The sequence below is a fragment of the Patella vulgata genome, chromosome 3 (genome assembly GCF_932274485.2).
Source record: "Patella vulgata chromosome 3, xgPatVulg1.2, whole genome shotgun sequence".
NCBI classification, from domain to species: domain Eukaryota; kingdom Metazoa; phylum Mollusca; class Gastropoda; family Patellidae; genus Patella; species Patella vulgata.
In genome coordinates this window covers 11,056,819-11,079,979 of record NC_065881.2, presented here as the reverse complement: position 1 = coordinate 11,079,979, position 23,161 = coordinate 11,056,819, and the positions used below count along the sequence as shown (strand labels likewise).

At 36.6% G+C, this 23,161-nt stretch overlaps 2 protein-coding genes across 2 annotated transcripts in view; one reads left to right on the top strand and one right to left on the bottom strand.

The window, feature by feature from the left end:
• Positions 1–1,562: 1,562 nt before the first annotated feature.
• LOC126816525 (uncharacterized) lies at positions 1,563–18,696 on the bottom strand. The gene is made up of 16 exons (XM_056099579.1): positions 18,610–18,696; positions 15,883–16,002; positions 14,867–14,927; positions 13,846–13,937; positions 12,826–12,964; positions 11,926–12,024; positions 11,080–11,114; positions 10,510–10,574; positions 9,755–9,883; positions 6,686–6,871; positions 6,004–6,045; positions 4,806–4,902; positions 4,165–4,228; positions 3,609–3,772; positions 3,039–3,120; positions 1,563–2,246 (listed from the first exon to the last, which is right to left on the bottom strand). The coding sequence occupies exons 2-16, from the start codon at positions 15,969–15,971 to the stop codon at positions 2,112–2,114; spliced, it is 1,479 nt and encodes a 492-aa protein (XP_055955554.1). The 5' UTR covers positions 15,972–16,002; positions 18,610–18,696; the 3' UTR covers positions 1,563–2,111.
• A 428-nt stretch (positions 18,697–19,124) lies between these two features.
• The window catches only part of LOC126815344 (coiled-coil domain-containing protein 186), a 32,022-nt gene continuing 27,985 nt past the window's right edge, over positions 19,125–23,161 (top strand). Inside the window, exons 1-2 of the mRNA XM_056099392.1 lie at positions 19,125–19,242; positions 20,967–22,736. Of these exons, the coding sequence (XP_055955367.1) occupies positions 20,977–22,736 (1,760 nt within the window). The 5' untranslated portion in view covers positions 19,125–19,242; positions 20,967–20,976. The remainder of the gene's footprint in view (positions 19,243–20,966; positions 22,737–23,161) is intronic.

The window sequence follows — 23,161 nt, the reverse complement described above, 5'->3', positions numbered from 1 at the left end:
CTATATTTCTAATAATGTTAGCCAATGCATCTTTATCAATATCCTACTAATAAACTTACCAGAGGGCAAAAATCGGTCATGGTTCGAGGTAACGGAAACAGTCGTTGTAATGGTACATTCTCACAATTACCAAAATCCAGGTAAGCTATTTTCACCTGCTCAGGGCTAGGAACTGCAAGAACTTTACATCTACACCACTTCTCTTCAAAATTACATGCAAACAGCTGACCAAAGCTTGGTACACCTTTTATACATGTTGTGATGGCAGTTTTCTAAAAAATAGAAATGAAATGAAATGAAATGGAGTTTAACGTCCTACTGTTCTGCTCCTAACCTGGGCTAATGAAGACGGGCATACGCCATACAGTGTGCTATGAGGGAAATTTTGCCCGGACAGCGGCACTACGGCCTACTCTTATATCGAATTCCAACTGCCAAGGGATCTTTTACGTGCACGCCAATGTGTACACGGGACCTCGGTTTTTTGTCCCGTCCGAACGACTAGACAGCTTTCCTTGTCAGCCCCTCCGTCCTGCATCACTGACAAGGGAGAACCACGCCGGAAAATCTGGATGAACTTTCTCGGCCAATGCAGGGATCGAACACCCGACCTCCAGGCTAGCGAGCTAGCGTCTTACCCACTTAGCCACGTGATCCCCCCTAAATAGAAATAAAATGACATTTAACTTCCTACTCGACCGGTAGTGATGTGCGGTTTTTCGGTTTAACCGTATGGTATCGGTTTTTACATATAAACCGAAAACCGAACCGATAAAACAAAAAATAACTGCGCATTTCGGTTTATTTTTTTCCAAATTCCTAATTTGTAATTTACCTGTTTTTCGTTTCGGAAATGTTTGAAAAATTTATAATTTTTATGTAGCAGTACTTAATAATTCAAAAATTTTAATGTAGCCACCACTTCCGTTTTTATTTTCAAGCAACCAGACCCCCTATGTATAGAGTGTTGAAATAAGTCTGGATGGCCTAGACTATTTATTTTCTCAATTTGGTTCGGTTTATAAACCGAACTTTTATGCAAGCCTAAGCCGGTTGTCAATAACGCACGATGGCTTCCTCTAAAAGTAAAATGAATCCATGGCTTGCTCACTATGAAAGATTAGATGACACAAAATGTAGATGTATTCTTTGTAAATTTATGTTTATTTATTATTATGGTGTTGTGTTTGACAAAGTTTGTCAGATCTTTTTTTACAGTAACTTTATTGGTAATATGTCGTTATGTTAATTTATTATTATGGTGTTGTGTTTGACAAAGTTTGTCAGATCTTTTTTCACAGTAACTTTGTTTTTACTAGTCATAATCGAAGTCATATAACAGTAAAAAAAACTTGTTGTTTACAATTTACATCAATATGTTTGATATCTTTTCTAGCTTCCATGTATTCCTGTAAAATAACCATAAATCAGTACATTCATAATACAGTGTTTAAATGAATTTAAAAAAACTGAAAACTGAAACCAAAACTAGGTTTTTTGCCACAGAAAAACTGAAAACCGAAACCGAAAGAAAATTTAAAAACTGCACATCACTATCAACGGGCTAATGAAGGGAAATTTCGTGCTGAGATTGATGCAACAGCCTGCTCTTATTTCGAATTCCAAGTGTCATGGGACCTTTATGTGTATGACAATGTATACACAGGACCTTGTTTTTGTCCCATCCGAATGACAAGACACTTTACTTGTCAGATCCTCTTTCCAGCACATAGACAAGGGGAACTGCACAGGAAAATCCTAGGGAACTTTTACAACCAACATCGGCCCTGAACCCGGGTCCTGCTTAGTGAGCCAGTCTTACTCACTGATCCACCGTGGCTCAAAGATATCGATAAAGAACACCCAACACAAACTAGGTAACATCGGGATTAATATATGGTTCAATTTCATTTAAATAATTTTCATGCGCGTAGGGGTCTTTAGCAGTGGGAGGAAACCCGAGGACCTGGAGAAAACCCACGAGGTTGGACAGGCAACCCTACTGTTTGTAATTTACAACCTGTGAATCGAAACCACGCCAATGGACATTATGATACAACGTGCACGTGCTAACCATTCGGCCATTCAACTCCCCAACATTGATAGCAGGTTTAAGATCCTCTAGCTATTTTAATAAATGTTAAATAAAAACTTACAAGGTTCTCGCCAACACTGAAAGATTTTTCCAGATCTTCAATCAAACACACAAAAAATGAATCCGGTGAATCTAGGTGTGTTACCATTGTCTGAAAAACAAAGACATGACTTATTATAGCAACAATTTCACTCGGAATTTTACTTAGCTTTCTTTTTATACGCCCACATGGTATTCACTCTTCCCCAATTTTAAAGTTACTTTCCCACAAAAAAACCCCAAAGACATGACTCATTACATCAACGATTTCAGACGAAATTTTACTTAGCTTTCTTTTTATACGCCCACATGGTATTCACTCTTCCCCAATTTTAAAGTTACTTTCCCACAAAAAACCAAAAGACATGACTCATTACATCAACGATTCCAGACGAAATTTTACTTAGCTTTCTTTTTATACACCCACACGGTATTCACTGCCCCACTCTTCTCCAATTTTAAAGTTACTTTCCCACAAAAAACCAAAAGACATGACTCATTACATCAACGATTCCAGACGAAATTTTACTTAGCTTTCTTTTTATACACCCACACGGTATTCACTGCCCCACTCTTCTCCAATTTTAAAGTTACAATTTTAAAGTTACAAAATGGCAAAGATATATTCTCGAAGTAGAGTCAATAGCTATCTGTGTTTAGAATGTCTTACAAATTCAAACCAAGTGTAGCAACTTATCAATATATATTTTAAACTCAACTTACCGAAATATATATTTTAAACTCAACTTACCGAAATATATATTTTAAACCCAACTTACCGAAATATCTTACAAATTCAAACCAAGTTTAACAACTTATCAATAATACATATTTAAAACTCAACTTACCGAAATATATATTTTAAACTCATCTTACCGAAATATATATTTTAAACCCAACTTACCGAAATATCTTTATTTAATTCTAGATCAAGTTTAGGTAAGTCGCTGAGCAGTGGTGCTTCAAAACCTGGTCCGGACGGTTTTCTATATAAATAAAAGACAATTTCACTTTATATTAAAATTAAATAAAGAGGGATAAAACGCACCAATGTACAGTCCTTTTGCTTTGATTTTTTTTTAGTTGAGGAATACTTCAAATTTTTGTTAGATTCAGTGGCTCCAATCTGGGACTACTGGTCTTTTTGCTTTGATTTTTTTTTTTTTGAGAGGAACCATTAGATTCAGTGGCTGCCATCTGGCAGTGCTTGTCTATTTGCTTTGATTCTTTTTTTTTAAGAGAGGAACAATTCAAAAATTTGATAGATTCATTGTCTCCAATCTGGGACCCTAGTCTTTTTGCTTTGATTTTTTTTCATGAGAGGAACAATTCAAAAGTTTTATAGATTCAGTGGCTGCCATCTGGGAGTGCTTGTCTATTTGCTGTGATTATTTTTTTTTATGAGAGGAACACTTCAAAAGTTATATACATTCAGTACCTCCAAGATCGTAATGTAAAATTATTACTGAATTACCTGGGACTGTTTGACTTTTTGCTTTGATTTTTTTTAGGAGAGGAATGCTTCAACGGTTTGATAGGTTCTGTCGTTTCAAGCACCTGCTGGTCTTTTTTATATGCTGTTTTTATTTTATCCCCATATTCTTGTTGAATTGCTACACGATCTTTGGGTGGAAAATACTGAAAATAGTGGAAATGTAAGTATATATAATAATGACCAGACATCTGTTACACGAATGAATGAAATGTAATGGGGTTTAGTTGGTACTGGGTGTTCTGAAGAGTATGTCTTGTAACTAGCTATGTAAACTCATTTCAATGTTGGTACTGGGTGTTCTGAAGAGTACGTCTTGTAGCTAGCTAGCTATGTAAACTCATTTCAAATGTGGTACTGGATGTTCTGAAGAGTACGTCTTGTAGCTAGCTAGCTATGTAAACTCATTTCAAAGAAGGTACTGGGTGTTCTGACGAGTACATCATGTAGCTAGCTATCTAAACTCATTTTAAAGGTGGTACTAGGTGTTCCAAAGACACTAAGTCTAGTGGCTAGTAAAACACACAATCTATTTTACCTCTACAATATCTTCACCAATTGAAACCTCGAAATCTTCAACATCTATTTCTTTTGGCATCGTGCTGCAAATATTAATTCATTCTAATGAACACAGTACAATACTTTGAATTTAGTAATTGGAACATTATCAAATAAAATACTATTTATGGATAACTATGGTTTATTACACTCACATATAAAACACAGACCTTATGATCTAAAGAGAGAGAGAGAGAGAAATGGGGTTTAACGTCCACTCGACACAAACTAGGTCATTTCGGGACTAACATATGGTTTAATTTTATTTCAATAATTCGATTGCGCGTAGGGGTCTTTTGCAGTGGGAGAAAACGAGAGGCCTGGAGAAAACCCATGAGGTTGGACAGGCGACCCTACTCCTTGTCACGTACAACCGGGGATTCGAAACTACTCCAGTAGACTCAATGACAGGCTTTATGATACAGTGCACACATGCTAACCATTCGACCATCCAACCCCCCCTTATGATCTAAAGCATATGCGTTAATCTATTCGAAAACCCAATCCTCTCCCTCAATTCACCACAGACAGTTAATGTGCTTCGAGAATATGATAGATGGATGGAGAAACCCAAATTAACTAATAGTCCCACACTTTCGGGGACAATAAAATAATAATTACCTTATTTTAGAGCAACTGGTTTTATGTTTCGGCCAATCGGCTGCTTGACAAGCTGCACTGCAATATGGCATCTTACATCTTGTACACAGCTTAACGGCTACAATATAGTATATTAATATACAGAGAGTTAGAGAGAGGGAGAGAGAGAGAGAGAGAGAGAGAGAGAGAGAGAGAGAGAGAAAGAGAGATGGGGTTTAACATCCACTCGACACAAAGTAGGTCATTTCGGGACTAACATATGGTTTAATTTTATTTCAATAATTCACTTGCGCGTAGGGGTCTTTAGCAGTGGGAGGAAACCAGAGGACAAGGAGAAAACCCACAAGGTTGGACAGGCAACCCTACTCCTTGTCTCGTACAACCGGAGGATAATAAACCACGCCAGTTAACTCAATGACAGACCTTATGATACAACGCACACACACTAACCATTCAGCCATCGATCCCACCATAAAATATACATAGAAGCAGGGATTTACAGAATGGGCAACTTTTGACAATTGAATACACAAAAGCCAACAGTGTCTTTATGTCCAATCCGAATGACTAGATAGCTGTCCTTGTCAAAGTTCTATAATGATCTTATTACGCACATGGTGGGGTTCACCTGCTAGCAAGTTATCAGTATATTTGTGGTACAGTAAGTTGTCGCAAGCCGAAGCCCAGAGATATGAAGTCGTAAGATTATTTTCCGATGGCATTTCGATTTGGTTTTCTGAATACATTTTATCATGGAGTAAGCAGTGACAAATAAGATACTATTCATAAATTGAAAACGTGACCTACAAGTGTTACGAAACATAATTTTTAAATAACAGAGAAGTAAATAAACTATAAACATACTTATGGAAAACAGCTACTTATTTATTTAGGCGACGTTTCAAAGAGTATTCTCTCAACGTTATCAAGCTAATACAATATAACAAAATTTGAAGCAAGATATATAGACAAAATTACAATAACAAGGTTGAAACCATACATGACAACAAGAAGTAGTTATACCCATATATATACCTTGTGTTGTTTTGTTTTAAATAGTTAAATGTACTTCTAGATGCTATTAAAGAATTAAATCAGATACTGTTTAAATAATGCCAATGGTGATCAACAATTTGAAATAATTTATAAACCATATATTATTCCCCCCCCCCCAACTATAGAAATAACAAGGATTTAATAAATCATATATATCACTCACCTTTCTTTCTACAATAAAGACATTCTTTACCAGATTTTGGTGCTTGAACAAAAAAAAACATAATTATAAGAAAATATAATTAGGCATAAAAAATTAAACGGTTACTTTTTATAAAGACAACAGTTGCACAATCTCACTTAAGTCTTAAGACCGAAACTAGTAGCTTCATGAGAGAAATGATGGACAGCTACGCCCCACTATATAGATTTTAAATTATCTTTAGACCCTAGCACTAGATTTCTAGCTGTTAGAGAAATTTTACCCGGACAGTGGGGCTACAACATATTTTTTCAAATTCCAACTGTCAAGGGTTCTTTTACGTAAACACCAACATGTACACAGGACCTCCCTTTCCGACCCATCCGAACCACTAGACACTGTCCTTTTCAGGCCGCCCCCCACCATCTTGCACAGACCGACAAGGGGACACGACACTGGAAAAATTTTCAGGAACTGCTACGTTTCGATACACATACAGGTATCGTTATCAAGCAAATAATAATTTTAACAAAAACTTTCACATTTTTGCTAAAAATTATTATTTGCTTGATAACGACACCTCTATGTGTATCAAAACTTAGCAATCATGTTAATAAATTCAGAAGTAGTACATCTATATAAATGTTTTAATTCTTAATGATCCTGTTTAATTTCTGACTGTAGAATAAACTATTTCACTTACTTTGTGGCATCGTATGATGAAGTCTATCTCCAGAGGGACCTGGTACAAACGTAGGACTTGAATTGTATCTGTTATAACCACGCCCTCGAAATACATTGGTTTGCACACCATGACCAGAATAACTGCATTCAGAACCTGCATAACTCATCCTGGACGATCGACCAGCATCAACCGAACCTCTTCTCACTTTAAAAATCAAATTAACGTAAAATGTTTATATAAGAATTAAAATCAAGCCTGGAAATAAAACAACTGTCACAGACAATGTCCAGCACAAGGGTCAATCCTTCCAGTGCCTGTCATTTTGTCTTTTTTTCAGATATTTTATTGATGTTTTTAATAAATATCTGGCAAAAAATTCAAAATATTAGGTATTAGTTCACAAGTGCCTAACATTTTGTCAGGTGTAGGTAGAATCACTATTTACATGTCTGATTTACATATATGTAGTGTTAATAAATGAAGTGGCAGGTGGTTTGACCCATATACCAGATACAAATATACAGGCATGAGAACAGTAAAATATATTTTTGGAGGAAAAATATTTGAGTGCCGGAGGCACGAATTTTGAGTGCCGAAGGCACGAATATGCAGTGTGCACAGCACACTTCCAACCGTCAAAAACTGGCTTTTTCACACATTTTGAGTGATATGTGACCTGAAACATTACCATATTTCAACAGACTTAAAATGGATATTGTATCCATTCTTGCTGTAGATCTAGTAAATATTGTTTAATTGCAATAAATAATATATGTAACAACAGACTCACTGTAATTATGAATGTGAAGAAAAGAATGAAATGGTTATTTAAATCTTTTAATATTATGGAGTTCCTTTTCTCTTCAGTCTAGCAAATAGTATCGATTTTTCCCAAACTGTTTCTATAACTAATATCCACGGACTTCTCCAGCCAGCTCCATCGAAACTTATTCTTAATATTCGTATCAATTTCTTTCAAACGTTCATCCGATTCCTCTCTTTGAATTATGGCTGCCATTTTCGCGCTTTAGTGAACTACCACAATCGTTGAGGTACGACTACAATATGTAGAAGCTTAATGCCGAGAAGGTGGCACGTACCGCGAGATTCGGGTAACCTCAGTCATTGCGGTACGATAGTACACTGCAGTGCACATTACAATGGAAGTCTAGTACGTAGTCTGCAGACTGGGGTAACAGATAGTTTGTTTACATTTTTACCGAGCGTTCTGAAAACGATCGCTCGGCAGAATGTGAAATTTGAGACCTCATCCCCCTTGAAAATTTTTATTGCATTTTTGTATGAATCTCAAAATCGACCAAATTGAAAAAAAAAACATGCGGAATTCTGCGGAAAATTCTCATGTCTGAAATATAGTGGCAGGTGGTTTGACCCTTATACCCGATACAAATATAGTGGCAGGTGGTTTGACCCATATACCTGAGATAAATGTACTGGCAGGTGGTTTGACCCAAATACCCGATACAAATATGCTGGCAGTTGGTTTGACCCATATACTAGATACAAATATAGTCATCACAATGCTTTGGTCTTCAAAACTAATGACTAACATATGGTCAATTGTTATGTGTGCATAGCAAGGGAGAGAATTTTGCCCTATGAGCACCATTCCTACCCACTTGTCTTCAATTATTCAAGTGCCAAGGTTTCTTTCATGTGCACGAGTACAGGTGAACCTTGTTTTTCTTCCCATCTGAACAACTAAGCACACTTTCCAGGTCAACTCTGCAGACGTCGCCCCGAAGATAGAATTGGGTTTGAAAAATACTGAATCTTCTTCTCAGACGACAACTGAATTTGGACATTCTTGCTAGACATGTTACCACTCGACCAATGCGGCTCCTGATACAAATGGTCAATGTGTAATTACAATGCTGTCAAGCAAAGACGTATGGTTTGTCGTCGACAAAAGCTGTTTATTTATTAACAAGCCAAATAAATAGATGACACTTATTATTACTTGCACATTTAACTTTTTACAAAGCATCCAGCAATCAAAATGCTTATCAGTCTGCTTAGCCTGAACTGAAAATGCTAACAATTAAAATTAATGAGGGTATTGATGCAATGCAACTATTCTCCAAATTTATCACTCAATTAGAATCAAAGTCATCGGGTTCCAAAGCATCAATCAATCAAATTTATCCACCTAATGGACACCTCCACCCAATTAAAAGCAGAGTCGTTGTATTTCAAAAGGTGTGCAAGATTTCTATAGACAGCTTTAAAAGGAACATGGAGGACAACTCAACACAGAACAGCACCATGCGTCATGCAAAACAAATGCTTTCATTAACAGAATCCAGAGTTAACAGATGTTAGTAAAAGAAGAGGCTTGTTCAATGTTTCTGAAACTCAATGTGTCATATTAGGCCCCGCTCCCCAATATTATTTATGTTTACGGTCTCGAACAGACCCTATTATTTTGAGCCAAAATTGACCACCCTAAATTTTTTCTCCTTTATTATAAATCAATCTTGACATGGTTTTCTGCAGCCACAGACCGGTCGGGCATTATTTTACAGAAAAGAGAGAGAGAGAAAAATGGGGTTTAACGTCCACTCGACACAAACTAGGTCATTTTGGGACTAACACATGGTTCAATTTTATTTCAATAAGTCGCTTGCGCGTAGGGGTCTTTAGCAGTGGGAGGAAACCGGAGGACCTGGAGAAAACCCACGAGGTTGGACAGGCGACCATACTCCTTGTCACGTACAACAGGGGAATCAAAACCCCGCCAGTTGACTCAATGACAGACCGTATGATACAGCGCGAGTGTGCTAACCATTCGGCCATCCACCCCCCCCCCTATTTTACAGAAACATACTTAGTAATTAAGTTAGAAATGCTAGGAAATAAATATTTTACGGTATTAAAAATGACATTACAAAGACATTTAGACTACAAGTATCGATATATTTTATTAAAAGATTAAACTATTAGTTCAAACCAATTTTAACCTTCAAATACCCCTCCCCCCTTCACCACAAAAACATTCTCCGACCGACCCTTTTTCGTGGCCAATTAACCGTAAATACAGGTGTTTTTTTTTCTTTTTGGCCTTACCTGTATCAGGGTCGACACAGACTTGTCTCTGTTGGTTACCAACTGTTATAGTTAAATCAACTAAACTATCAATACTAGAATTCATACCAATACTTGATGGACCATGACTTACTATAGATTGATCTAATACTGAAATATACACAGAGATGGGGTTTAACATCCACGCAACACAATCTAGGTCATTTCGGGACTAACATATGCTTCAATTTTATTTCATTATGTATTCAATAGAACATGTGTTCTTCATTAACACTTAACAACTATACATGATTTTTGAATAGAAAGAGATAGACAGAGTGAGAGTTTAAGGTCCATGCAACATAACACAAACTAGGTCAGTTCTGCAGTTCTGGAGAAAACACATGAAGTTGGTAGGCAATCCTACTCCTTTTCATGTATAACCAGGGAATCGAAACCACGCCAGCTGACTCAATTACATACCTTATGATACAGCGAGCACTATCCATTCGGCCACCCAACCCTATGATTTTAGCACTATAGACATAAAATGAAATGGGTTTTAACGTCCTACTGTTCTGCTCCAATTGGGGTAATGAAGATAGGCATATGCCATACAGTGTGCTATGATGGAAATTTCGCCTAGGCATGGCATGTTGGTATGGGATGAAAAACCAAGGTTCCATGTACACCATTCTCAGCACATTAAAGATGAACTAACAGGTAGAAATATAAACAAGAGTAGGCTGTAACTCCCCTTTCCAGGCAATTTTTATGACCTTGACATTGTTCTATACCTGATATATCTTGACTGTTTACAATAGATCCTCGACCTCTTCCTTTACCCAGTTTCTCTGTTAACCTGGTAAATAACCATGTTCATTTTAACTCATGAAATCTATTAGTTTATCTTACCTCATGAAATCTATTAGTTCATGTTATCTCATGAAATCTATTAATTAGTTCATGTTATTTCAAGAAATCTATTAATTAGTTCATGTTATCTCATGAAATCTATTAATTAGTTCATGTTATCTCATGAAATCTATTAGTTCATGTTATCTCATGAAATCTTTTAGTTCATGTTATCTCATGAAATCTATCAGTTTATGTTATCTCATCAAATACATTAATTAGTTCATGTTATCTCATGAAATCTATCAGTTCATGTTATCTCATGAAATCTATCAGTTCATGTTATCTCATCAAATCTATTCATTAGTTTCTATTAATTAGTTTATGTTATCTCATCAAATCTATTATAAATATAACTGATCTTCTCTGACAATAAAGGACTCTATTATCTTGACCAGATTAAAACATTTTCTGAAATTGACCTCCAGTGTAAAGAATTAAAACATACTCACTGTTCATCTTTATGAACTCCATTCATACTTGGTTTCTACAAATATACATTACAACATGTGATTAAACTGGTGCTTATATCTATTATCAAAACTCATATATAACGGCAGAGAGGAATAATAGGACGCTAAACCCGATTTCATTTCATATATAATGATATAATGGCATTTTTGGACCAGGATCTGGTCTACAAGCTGAGGACAGAGAGAGAGAGAAATAGGGTTTTAACATCCATCATTTCGGGTTCAACATTCGGTTTAATTTTATTTCAATAATTCGCTTGCACGTTGCGGTCTTTAGTAGTGTGAGGAAACCCGGATGACCGGGAGCAAACACACGAAATTGGACAGGCAACCCTACTCCTTGTCACATACTAGCAGTGAATCAAAATTTTTTTCAAAGAGTGTTACCCCCAAGAACATCAAGATGCGTAGCGTTTGGCAACCAGCCCCTTATCCAACAATATGCAATTCTCATCAGTAAGGAAATATACATTTGCTAGGTCAGGTAAAGATTTTGGAACAATTTTTGGCTAAATTTGAGAGAGAGAGAGACAGAGAGAGAGATGGGGTTTTAACGTCCACTCGACACAAACTAGGTCATTTCGGGTCTAACATATGGTTTAATTTTATTTCAATAATTCGATTGCGCGTAAGTGTCTTTAGCAGTGGGAGGAAACCCATGAGGTTGGACAGGCAACCCTACTCCTTGTCACGTACAACCGGGGAATCGAAAGCACGCCAGTTAACTCAATGACAGGCCTCATGATACAGTGTGCACGTGCTAACCATTCGGCTCTCCAACCCCCCTAAATTTGAGAAAGTTTGAGTGGAAAGGTTTTAACTTACTTTTGTCTGAAGATCGTCGTCAGTGTCATCGGAATCTTTGTTTGCAGCAGGTGAATTTATTTTACCACAATTCAACGTACTGAGGAAAGCTTCATCTTGCTGGAATGCAGATTATTTAAAAGATATATATCAGAAAAAACAATTTGGACAGAGTAAGTGATTTACTAATTTGGAGTTTACAATGAAGATTTTATACAATTACTTCACCGACTACAAAATAAAATAATGCGCAAGTACTGTTTCACCCTGCATCACTCTCTTCTGAAAACGAGGAGGTGCTGGCCGTAAGATGCATTTTGTCATTTTTGTGTACTTAAAATAACAATAACCAAGCAGCCATTTTGCAAACAAAATAAAAAGGGGAGTGGAAATATCTATACAAGAAACAGCTCTAGTCTCTATTAGTAAATACTACAAATTGGGTATTGGTTTTACCGTTATAGCAGGAGTTACTGTATTTAATGTTTAGTTTAGTTTAAAACCATTGACCAATCATTTTTTTTATTTTATTTCAATAATTCATTTGGACAAGCGATATACAACCGGGGAATTGAAACCACACCAGTTGACTCAATGACAGACCTTATGATAAACTATGCAGCAGGATTATCCGTATTTAATGTTAGGTTCAAGTAATTAATTAGTCTTGTAAATTGCTAGTAAAAGAAAACAGTTGTAAACCCAACACTCATTATCTAATCTAGATAGACTGTTTAAACTACACAATAGCAGGAAGGGAACCCAATATTTTTTCTATGATTCTCAGTAAATAATTTGCCAACAATGGTTTGAAACTAAACTTTAAATACAGAAACACCTAACAACTAAACGATACTCAAGTTGTAGAGAAATGGGTATGTCCCCATCCCCTCCTCAATCCACAATAAACTAATGTCCTACTTCTTTAATGCGTTTCCTTCTGTTTTGTTCTTCAGGTGTCTGACATGGTTGAACTTTTAATCTGAATCTGTCAATCTGAAAACCATGAAATCTTGTCAAAGCTTCTGTTGCTTCTTTAACACTGGCCATAGTAACAAACCTATAAATAAATAAACAATAATAAATAAGAGTTGTCTACCCTATTATTATTATTATGTACATCAGAGAGGGAGAGAGAGAGAGAGCAAGAGAGAGAGAGAGAGAGAGAGAGGGAGTTTAATTAAACTCGACACAAACTTGGACATTACGGGAATAACATATGGTTCAATTTTATTTCAATAATTCGCTTGTGCGTAGGTGTCTTTGGCAATGGGAGGAAACCAGAGGACCCAGAGAAAACCCACAAGGTTGGACAGGTGACCCTACTCCTAGTCACGTACAACCGGGGAATCAAAACCACGGCAGCTGACTGAATGACAGACCTTATGATACAGCGCGCAAGCGCTAACCATTCGGCCATCCATTAGAAGCAACGTTATCCTGTCCCAAACAGTATAACGGACAGGAAGACAATTGAGTCCATCTAAATAGTCCTCTGCTTTCTTCAAAAGGTGGAGGACAATATCAAATTAGAGAATACAGTTTTTGTCTTCTAAATTTGTTGTCACTGCTGACAATCTAAATATTACTTTGATTCCAATCAGTCAGCATCATATTGTTTTAGGAATATAATAAAATTTGACCAATATATAGAAAATGCCATGTTTGATGGATAATTTTACACTTGAGGAAACTGTCATTTGATGGATAATTTTATAGGACATATATGAGCTGCTGATATTGCAGATTTTTGCGTGGGATCACTTGAGGAAATTGTCATTTGCTGAAGTGAGTTCAACTTTTGCTGCTAGAGCCCACTGCAGAGGTTCGACGTTTTACATTTGTGCACCTATTTTGCCCAGCAGCAATATAAAAACCTCATAATCTTAAATATAAATAGCAGATAACTGAGCCTTAACTCACAAAATAACTGGTACTTACCCAAACGTATCAAGTGACCCTGGTATCTTTGTTGGTAAAATTTTAACATGGGTTACTCTACCAGCTTGACAAAATAAATTCCGTAAACCATCCTAAAATAACCATAGAAATAGATATCATTGTTATAAATATGTTACAATCTGTGACGTCATTTTAGTCCTTCTGCTCATAGAAATTGAATATTGCAAGTAATTATGTGAACATGTCCCTTCCATAAGTATAACACGAACCCAAATGTCAATATTACCTGCCACAGTTAAATTAGTAATGTCCGCTGTTGTGCGCGAGTAGCCGTAATTTTCTGTCAATTAACCATCTGTGATGTCATTTTAGTAATTGTGCTCATAGTAGAAATATAAACTAAAATGACGTCACATTGTTAATTTAACCAAAACCGAGTATGATGATGGATGTTTAAAACTACAGTGTCTGTAAGAAAGACAGTGTCAAAAATATTATACGGCTTGGTCAATGGCCCCATAGATATTGTGGCCATATGCGTATGAGCTGGGGGGGCGCCTGCCCCCCTATTTTGGGCACCAAATGCTGGGAAAATTTGGGCACACAATTGTACTTTGTAAAAGTTGTATAAAAAAAATATTATACGGCTTGGTCAATGGCCCCATAGATATTGGGGCCATATGCGTACGAGCTGGGGGGGCGGCTGCCCCCCTATTTTGGGCACCAAATGCTGGGAAAATTTGGGCACACAATTGTACTTTGTAAAAGTTGTTTAAAAAAAATATTGTGTTCTTGAATGTGTCCAATTTAACAGTGAATTTATTATTATTATGTAAGAACCTAACTACATTTTCTGGGCACCAACCACCTCCGCCCCCCAAGTCAAAAATTTGCCCGTACGCCTATGATTGGGGCCCTAGGCTTCAGCCTACCAAGCCCATAGGTAATTCTGGCATTGACAACCCTGCACTGGATTGAATCCCTGTCCTAACTTGAGTATGGAGTGAATAATTAAATGCTCAAAGATGGCCAGTTCCCTAAATATAAATATGATAAATACCTGTCTAAGGTTGACTGGTATTCCTGTAACATATAACTGAACACCACTTTTCACACCATCACTGAAATATAAATGTCATTTCAAGGTTTTTTTTAAAAAAAATATTTTATTTTAAGAAAAGGATTGAGGAACAAGTTGTTTTTAATGTAAGAAAATTATGCAGTTTAATAATCCCTGGAATCCTAACCAGCTCAAAAATATTAACTTTACACAGAAACATAGGCTAAAGGGTAAATAATGAAGGGTATGGAATTTTAGAGTCTATGCGATAAAGCATTTTTATAACGGAAATTCTTCAGCCATCTCTCTGTTCATCAATAACTGAAGCAGTTGCTCCAATGATACAGCACTGTGTCAGTCCATCCGAGACTCATTTTGTGTTTCAGTCTCCGACGATTGGATAAATGGAACAGCCGCACAAAGCCACTCATAGATTTCTATGCACAAGGGCTTAAAATCAAAAATCAATAACGCACATGTCCATCTATAGCCATCATACAAAGGCACAAGGAGCAAATACATTAAGGCTCTGAATGGATGTTTGTAGGATGCTTATCCAGGGAGTAGATATGTTAAGCCTCTGAATGGATGTTTGTAGGATGCTTATCCAGGGAGGAGGATACATCAAACCTCTGAATGGATGCTTATCCATTCTTGTTGCAATTCAGTTTCCAGTCCCATGCCGTTGCATCTTTCATAGAACTGTAGGATGTTTATCCAGCTTTAAACTGGACACAAGTACAAATTAGGTGATTTTTGGTGATTTTAAATGATTTTTATGAATTTTTAAACAAAGATTTGATATTATACAAATGTGAAAGAAATTAGTGCTAGATACACATGATCACATGATACCCGTTTTACAGTGTTAAGTGTCCCATATTTTACCAGGGTTCATCTCAATACATTAATGATACCCTGACAATGATAACAAGATGATGGATGAACTGATTATCCTACAGACAGAGCGGAAAACACTAAACAACCACTAAACAAATAAATTCAGTTAAAATTACCTTTTAGGTAAATTCCGTCCTGGTCCTTTATTGTAAGAATTAAATTCTGAATCATTATAATCATCTTTCAATGGATTCCAGTGCTCCATGCTGTCAACTTTTTATATACAATATTTACACCTAAAAATAAACTAAAATATTTCAATAGCTGGAGGGAGGGAGGGAGAGAGAGAGAGAGAGAGAGAGAGAGAGAAAAAGAGAGAGGGAGATCTGGTACACATTGTCATGTACATGTACATGTGCAAGCTTTGGACCATGCCACTTGACTCAATGACAGACTTTATGATCTAAAGTGCACATTTGACCACTCAACGACCCAATCCCTAATAGCCTTTAAGTAAGAATATGACGTCACTGTTTGACATGACTGGTGGATATGTCTAACCTCGTTTTTGGAGTCCCTTGTTAGAAATGGCGCTGAAACGCATTGTGGTACACGATTTGTGTACTAATGGTAAAATGTTTATTTTGTCTAAATATTGGATATCAGAAAGCCATCTTTTCCCGGTAAGCTCACAACATCAGTGTTGATTTAAAGGAGCTAAATCGCTAATATTTTGGACCTAGAAATTGGCACAAATGGGTCGCAACACATATAATAATGTAATATGAACTTATATAAACTGTTTGACATTCAATCTTTTCCATTTTACTGTGAATTGTCATCAGTTATGTTCGGTGAAATATGCCAGAAGTCTGAACCGAAAGACAGTTTCTAGCGTGTGGTTATTCCGGTCAACAACGATAGTATATATTGCGCATGCTCTCCAAATAAGAATATGGCATCACCGTTTGACATGACTTGTGGAATATGTCTAGCCTCATTCTTTGAGCACCTTGTTACAAATGGCGCTGAAACACATTATGGTACATGATTCGTGTACCAATGGTAAAATGTTTATTTTGTTTTAAATATTGGATATCAGAAGCCCATCTTTTCCAGGTAAGACCACAACAGCAATGCTGATTTAAATTGCAAAAAAATTCGTGTTTTCAATGTCGAAGATTTTGGATGATATTGAGTTACGGACTTAGCTACTTTAAATTGACAAAAATTTGTTGTTTTCGGTGTCAAAGATTGTGGATGATATTGAGTTAAAGAATTAGCTACTTTAAGTCTAAAAACATTTAAAACAATAGATATACCACTTAACAGATCAATCAAAACGTACAGAAGGTGAATAAAGCAACTCTCATTTAAAACCAAGTCTTCTGTTGTGGATAAACGTTGTTAGATCCAGCAGCTAACACAGACCTACCTGCCTTTTTATAGCAACTTTACCGAGGAAAAATTCTAACAGAAAATGTCAACTACAAAGTAAAATTTGTTAAACTGGACACTGAAACATTTTGTGACATTCTTATTTGTGTCTCTTCACTGTACTGCTGTATATGAATGTATGTTAGTGTCAGGTTTTCTCACCAATAGTGTCAATAGGTAAAAACTCTGACAAAGAATGGAATACTGTTTAAGTCTATGGAAGCCTGAAAATAAAGCACCTGGCACAGAAATTGTCAAGACACATATTCAGGCTTTTTACTGATCATATTTATAACATATATTATATATGAGCCAAAGATCAAATTGTCAGGTCCCATTTTTTCTGGTAAAAGTAAATGCTGCGTGTGTGTGAGTTAGTTGTATTTTACGTTCGCTTCCACCAAGGTGATATCGCAGACAATAACATATTATATTTACATATTGTAGCCTATAGATATTAATGAAAAAAAAAGGAATGATTAAATATTTATATATATATGTACAGAAGATAAGTGATGGGAAGAGACGTTATATATCAAGTGCAAGATGATTAAGTGCGAGTGGAGACATTCATAGACATTTTACAGACGAACACACAACACAAACATTTGACAAAACAGATATGCTGCATGTCCCACTCATACTTATAGGTGCAGTCCTTCACGTTTATAAAATTGTGCGGTAGCCATGGCTCATGCCAATTTGAATTTCAAAAATGAGAAAAAAAGCTCCCGTAAAATAAACTGTAAGACTTACTATGAGTAATTCAACATTTTCTTGAATTAAGGAGAACCAAATTGTATTTATGCTTTAGTCTTGTTTAATATTTGGTGAATATGCTTGGTGAATATGCCGTAGCATCAGAATTATCATCATGGAAACTGATAGCTTGTAGTTTAAAAATAAATAATAAACAGAAAATGAAAGTTGTTTATTAATCTCACTAGCAATTTAGCTAATTTGCAGGAGTCTTTAATGACTCCCACAAAGGGAAGCAGGGATGCATCGAGAGGAGCAGGAGCGAAAGCGCACCTTAAGGTTTAAGCCTGAAGGACTCTCGGTGTGAATAAAAATGGGGTTACCGTAATTGAACGCACTACAGTGAAACAAAAGACACAAATTCAGATAAATTCTAAAATTGTAATTTTACCAACTATCAGATCTTCGATCTTCTAATGTCTCTTTACATAAAATGAATATATAAATGTTGCTATTGCCGATTCACACATACATTCCTGTAGCTTACGTATCACAAATTCAAAGAAAATCTCCCGCCAAGTTTTACTTCTTTTTTCTTAGAACCGAAATCGGTAGCAAAAAGAAGGCGACCCCTGTTTTCTGACTTTTGCACACTGACATTCATAAGGAAGGGAACTGAAAGTACACACAGTTTCATAAACATAACAATGCCAAAATAACTGGTATATGCAAATTGCCAAACAAAGTTATTTGTAATAGATTTGTACCTCTTTCAATAATATTCGGTAATTCATAAGTTTGCATCGGACATTATTCTATTTTGTTTCAGGAAAACAGGAATTCCGAACCTCGTGGAAAACCAATATTTTGACCTCTGACCTCTCCCATGATGCTCTTGGCTATATCTGTGCATTTTATTACTCAGAATTTGTGTAGTTGACGTAAATGTGAATGTCACGTGGATAAAAAGATAAAGTGTTAGTCATATATTTCTTTAATTAGATCTACTATGATTTAATACACATAAATTTCCCGATTAATAATTCGAAACTACTATGCGTGCTAGCTTTAATTCTCAGAAAAGCCATTTCAAAAATTAGTTTCGTATATTTATTATACCCCCTCGAAAAATACATATTTTCATATTACATCCGACTCTTTTTCAGAAAATTGAGTATCTTTATATATTCAAATGGACATTTTACATTCAATACTGCTAATGTTTTGTTTATTGACGTTCTCGGGATCAATAACTTCGTGGGGAAAGTCACATGACCAACTAATCCAATGTTTTTGTCATCCACCATCTTGAGTTGTTGGCAGACGGAAATTGTAGTCACTTGTCAAAAATAATTTATTTGTAACTTCTATACTGCTTTATAGGATGCCAATTAAAGGAGGTTTGTTAATACATACACCCACTGTATTGTAAGAGCTGATCGTATTAGGGTGGTCTGGAATTAACTGTTGATAGGCTCGGCTCCCCCATGTTGATGTATTGACATTTGATGATTTGTCAGACTCAGAGTGACAGAGAGTACGAACAATTAATATCTGGGCTAGCTACTGTAAAATTCTAGCCACTAAACTTGGTGTTATTTGCGTTTGCTTAATATCGATCCTACAATGGCATGAAATATTGTCATAAATACAAAATTTAAAACTTGAAACACCAACAGGCTATTGATTATAAAATGTAAATTTATCCCAAATTTTGATTTTAATTTAATCACCTACATGATGTATAAACTACATGTATAAACTAAAGGTTGTCATAATCTGTGAATTAAAAAATATAATCTTGTAACCTAACTCATTAACTGTGCACGGGCATGTCTACAGTGTATATGAAATGAAATGAAATGAAATGGGGTTTAACATCCTACTGTTCTGCTGCTAACCTGGGCTAATGAAGACGGGCATACGCCATAGGCTACAGTGTGCTATGAGTGAAATTTTGCCCGGACAGCGACGTTACGGCCTACTCTTATATCGAATTCCAACTGCCAAGGGATCTTTTATGTACACGCCAGTGTGTACACGGGACCTCGGTTTTTCGTTCAATCCGAACGACTAGACAGCTGTCCTTGTCAAGCACTCCATCCTGCATCACTGACAAGGGGAAACCATGCCGGAGAATCTGGATGAACTTTCTTGGCCAATGCAGGGATCGAACACCCGATCTCCAGGCTTGAAAGCCAGCTATGCTCTAACACTAACAGGCCGTGTAAGATACATGTACCTGTGGTCTATTCAGAGACAAGCAGGTAAAAGAAACCCGATCTTGATACGTATTGGTTTTATTTATGATATGATTACTATAGCCGTTCATGTTAACTTTGACATACCGACTAAAAAAATTATGGTCATATTTTGTTGTAAGATCGACTTTAAGCAATCAAGAGTTTTGTGATAGGCCTGTAGATTTCAGAATTGTTCATCACTCAGTATTGAAGTTTGGATCAAATTTCTGATTTGAATATTAGATGGCACTCAGACAGTAGACTAATTACAAATTACACTCATTTCTACCGTTCTGGCGTTGTTCCCCCTGTGGTGTAGAACAAAGGGCCAGGCGGCAGGCAATGGACAACATATAATCATGCGGATGGGCTGAAAAACCGAGGTCCTGTGTACACATGGGTGTGCATGGAAAAGAACCCTTGGCAGTTGGAATTCGATATATGAGTAGGCCGTAGCACACTGTATGGCATATTTTTGTCTTCATTAGCCCAGTCGGAGCAGAACAATATGTAGGACATTGAACCAAATTTCATTTCAATTTTACCAATAGTCAAATTCACTTTTTATGTCTTGATGAGTATACAAATGTACATGTACATATTTTCTTTAGTGCTGTAGTGCTGCACCAACAGGCCTACTACAGAGTATACATGTAGGATACCATCAGTAAAAGTTATTTACAATTTTTTATCAGATCTGAGTCTGTTGCATGGATGAGTTGTTTGTGCCAGTTTGCATTTATTATTGAAATGATCCCTGCTCCCTCCAATTCTAATAATACAATATATTCACAAAATTTGTCAATGGTTTAACCCCAAAATGTAATATTGTTGTTCATTTATGTAATTTGCATAATAAGTTTACAGAATTTGTTTTTTAGTTGATAAACTATGAGTGAAATCATTGGTGATGGAGAAAACGACGAATTAGCCGAAAACCCTCAACCCGAAGCCGATGCAGATATCAGTACTGAAAATGTAGAATCATCGTCACGGGATACTGATAGGGCAGAAGGAGATGTGTTGAATGTTGAAGCTAATGAAGACCTTGTAGAAAGTGAAAGTAACGTTGTCCCTCAGAACAACAACCAGGAAGAAGGAGATGAGGTGAACATCTGTGTAGAAGCTGGTGGTAATGTTGGCCCTCATAATGCAGAAGGAGAAAGTTTGAATGGAGAGGCTAATGCTGAACCAGAATCGCATCCTGGTAATTTAGAAACTGAAAGTAATCATTTTGCGAATGGCAGAGGTGCTGAAATTACTGACAGAGCAGAAGGAGATGTTTTAAATGTCGGGGCTAATGCTGAACCTCACACTGCTCATGTAGAATCTGAAAGTGAGTATGATGTGTCTCACAGTAACCGTCAAAATGACAATGTGACTCATGGTGATTTCAGTGTAGGAGCTGAAATACCTGATGATGATGATGCTGTTTACTGCTCTCAGACTGGTGATGAAAGTGAATCAGCAGAGAGTGAAATGGGATCAGTTTCTGATGTAGTGAACAATATTGTACCATTACCAAGTGGCTCTGTTGATAATGTTACACAAGAGAATGTACCTTCTACTTTGAACCAAGTTTCAGCAGCAGCAGCAGCAGCACCTGTTAAAACATCAAGTGATCAGGCACCAGAATGTGATCAACCCTTTGAGGCAGGTGCCCCTTGCCCTCAGGAGGTTTTAGTGAGGAATGCCACCCCAGAACTTAATAATTCAGACACTGGTTGCAGCATTTCGTTACAAATGTGTGATAGCCAGAATACCGGTACACAGAGTGATTCAGGAAATTGTCAATCAGAATCAGAACATTCAGTTTCTCAGAATGCTGAAAGCACGGCTTCTGCAACACAAAATAATTTGAATTGCAGGAAGGATGATGAACATGAAGGAATGCCTCTGGATGACTCAGAGTCTTCAAATGATAGTAGTGGATTTTCTGAATGTGATATAAACAATGCAAATAAATCTACAGTTTCAAGTGCTAATAATATTTCAAATGGTGATAATCATAATCATGAAAACCTCTGTTCTGAATCAAGCAGCCAGTCAACAAGTGCATCCTCTAAACCTGAATCTCCGGAAAAATCGCAAAATTGTGTAACTGGTGATACAAGTAAGAACAGTATGGAGATTCAGTCAACTCCAGTTAATCAGGAAAGAAGTCAAATTGGGACGAGACACGGGGCCAAAAAATTTCCAATTTCCCGGAAATCTCCACCAGGAATTGACTTTCTGCATTTGTCCGATAGCTCAGAGGATGAACTTTTAAATGAATTAGATGCAGCTTTGTTATGTCAGTCACATTCCCCACGTAATTCTAACGACAGACAGTTCAATAATTCAACAACACAGAGACAAAATGATAGCACAAATTCATCTGTGTCTGCGATGACAACTTCATCTAATGAATTCAGACAGAGACAAAATGGTAGCACAAATTCATCTGTGTCTGCGATGACAACTTCGTCTAATGAATTCAGACAGAGACAAAATGGTAGCACAAATTCATCTGTGTCTGCAATGACAACATCATCTAATGGATTAAGACAGTTTCCAATAAAGGAATCGGTGATCGTCCAAAAAGTTGAACAAAATATAGAGGCTCTTAGTAAGCAGCTACATACTAAAGAAGAAGATGTCAAATCTATCACGTAATTATTAGAAATTTGATTTTTTCTGTTTTCTGTATCAAGCCTAGAAATAAGGAACCATTTTCAGACATTATCAGGAACAAGTTTAGGCTTTGTTAGGCATCTTACCTTAATGTACATGCAGGCCTACATGGATCAAGTCTGGAGATGCATATAAGGCAACATTTACATACATTGCCAGACAGACCCAAATTTAGGCTTTTTCAGGCATAGTACCTCAGTGTAGGCCTACATGGATCAAGTCTGGAGATGCATATAAGGCAACAATTACATACATTGCCAGACAAACACAAATTTAGGCTTTGTCAGGCATCGTACCTCAGTGTAGGCCTACATGGATCAAGTCTAGAGATGCATATAAGGCAACAATTACATACATTGCCAGACAAACACAAATTTAGGCTTTGTCAGGCATCGTACCTCAG

Excerpts from the sequence above, each read along its gene's own strand:
- LOC126816525 (XM_056099579.1), bottom strand. The coding sequence starts at position 15,971 with ATGGAGCACTGGAATCCATTGAAAGATGATTATAATGATTCAGAATTT. Across the intron at positions 4,903-6,003 it reads TCTTTATTGTAGAAAGAAAG|CCGTTAAGCTGTGTACAAGA; the intron begins GTGAGTGATATA and ends ACTATATTGTAG. Across the intron at positions 2,247-3,038 it reads AATTAAATAAAGATATTTCG|ACAATGGTAACACACCTAGA; the intron begins GTAAGTTGGGTT and ends TTTGTTTTTCAG.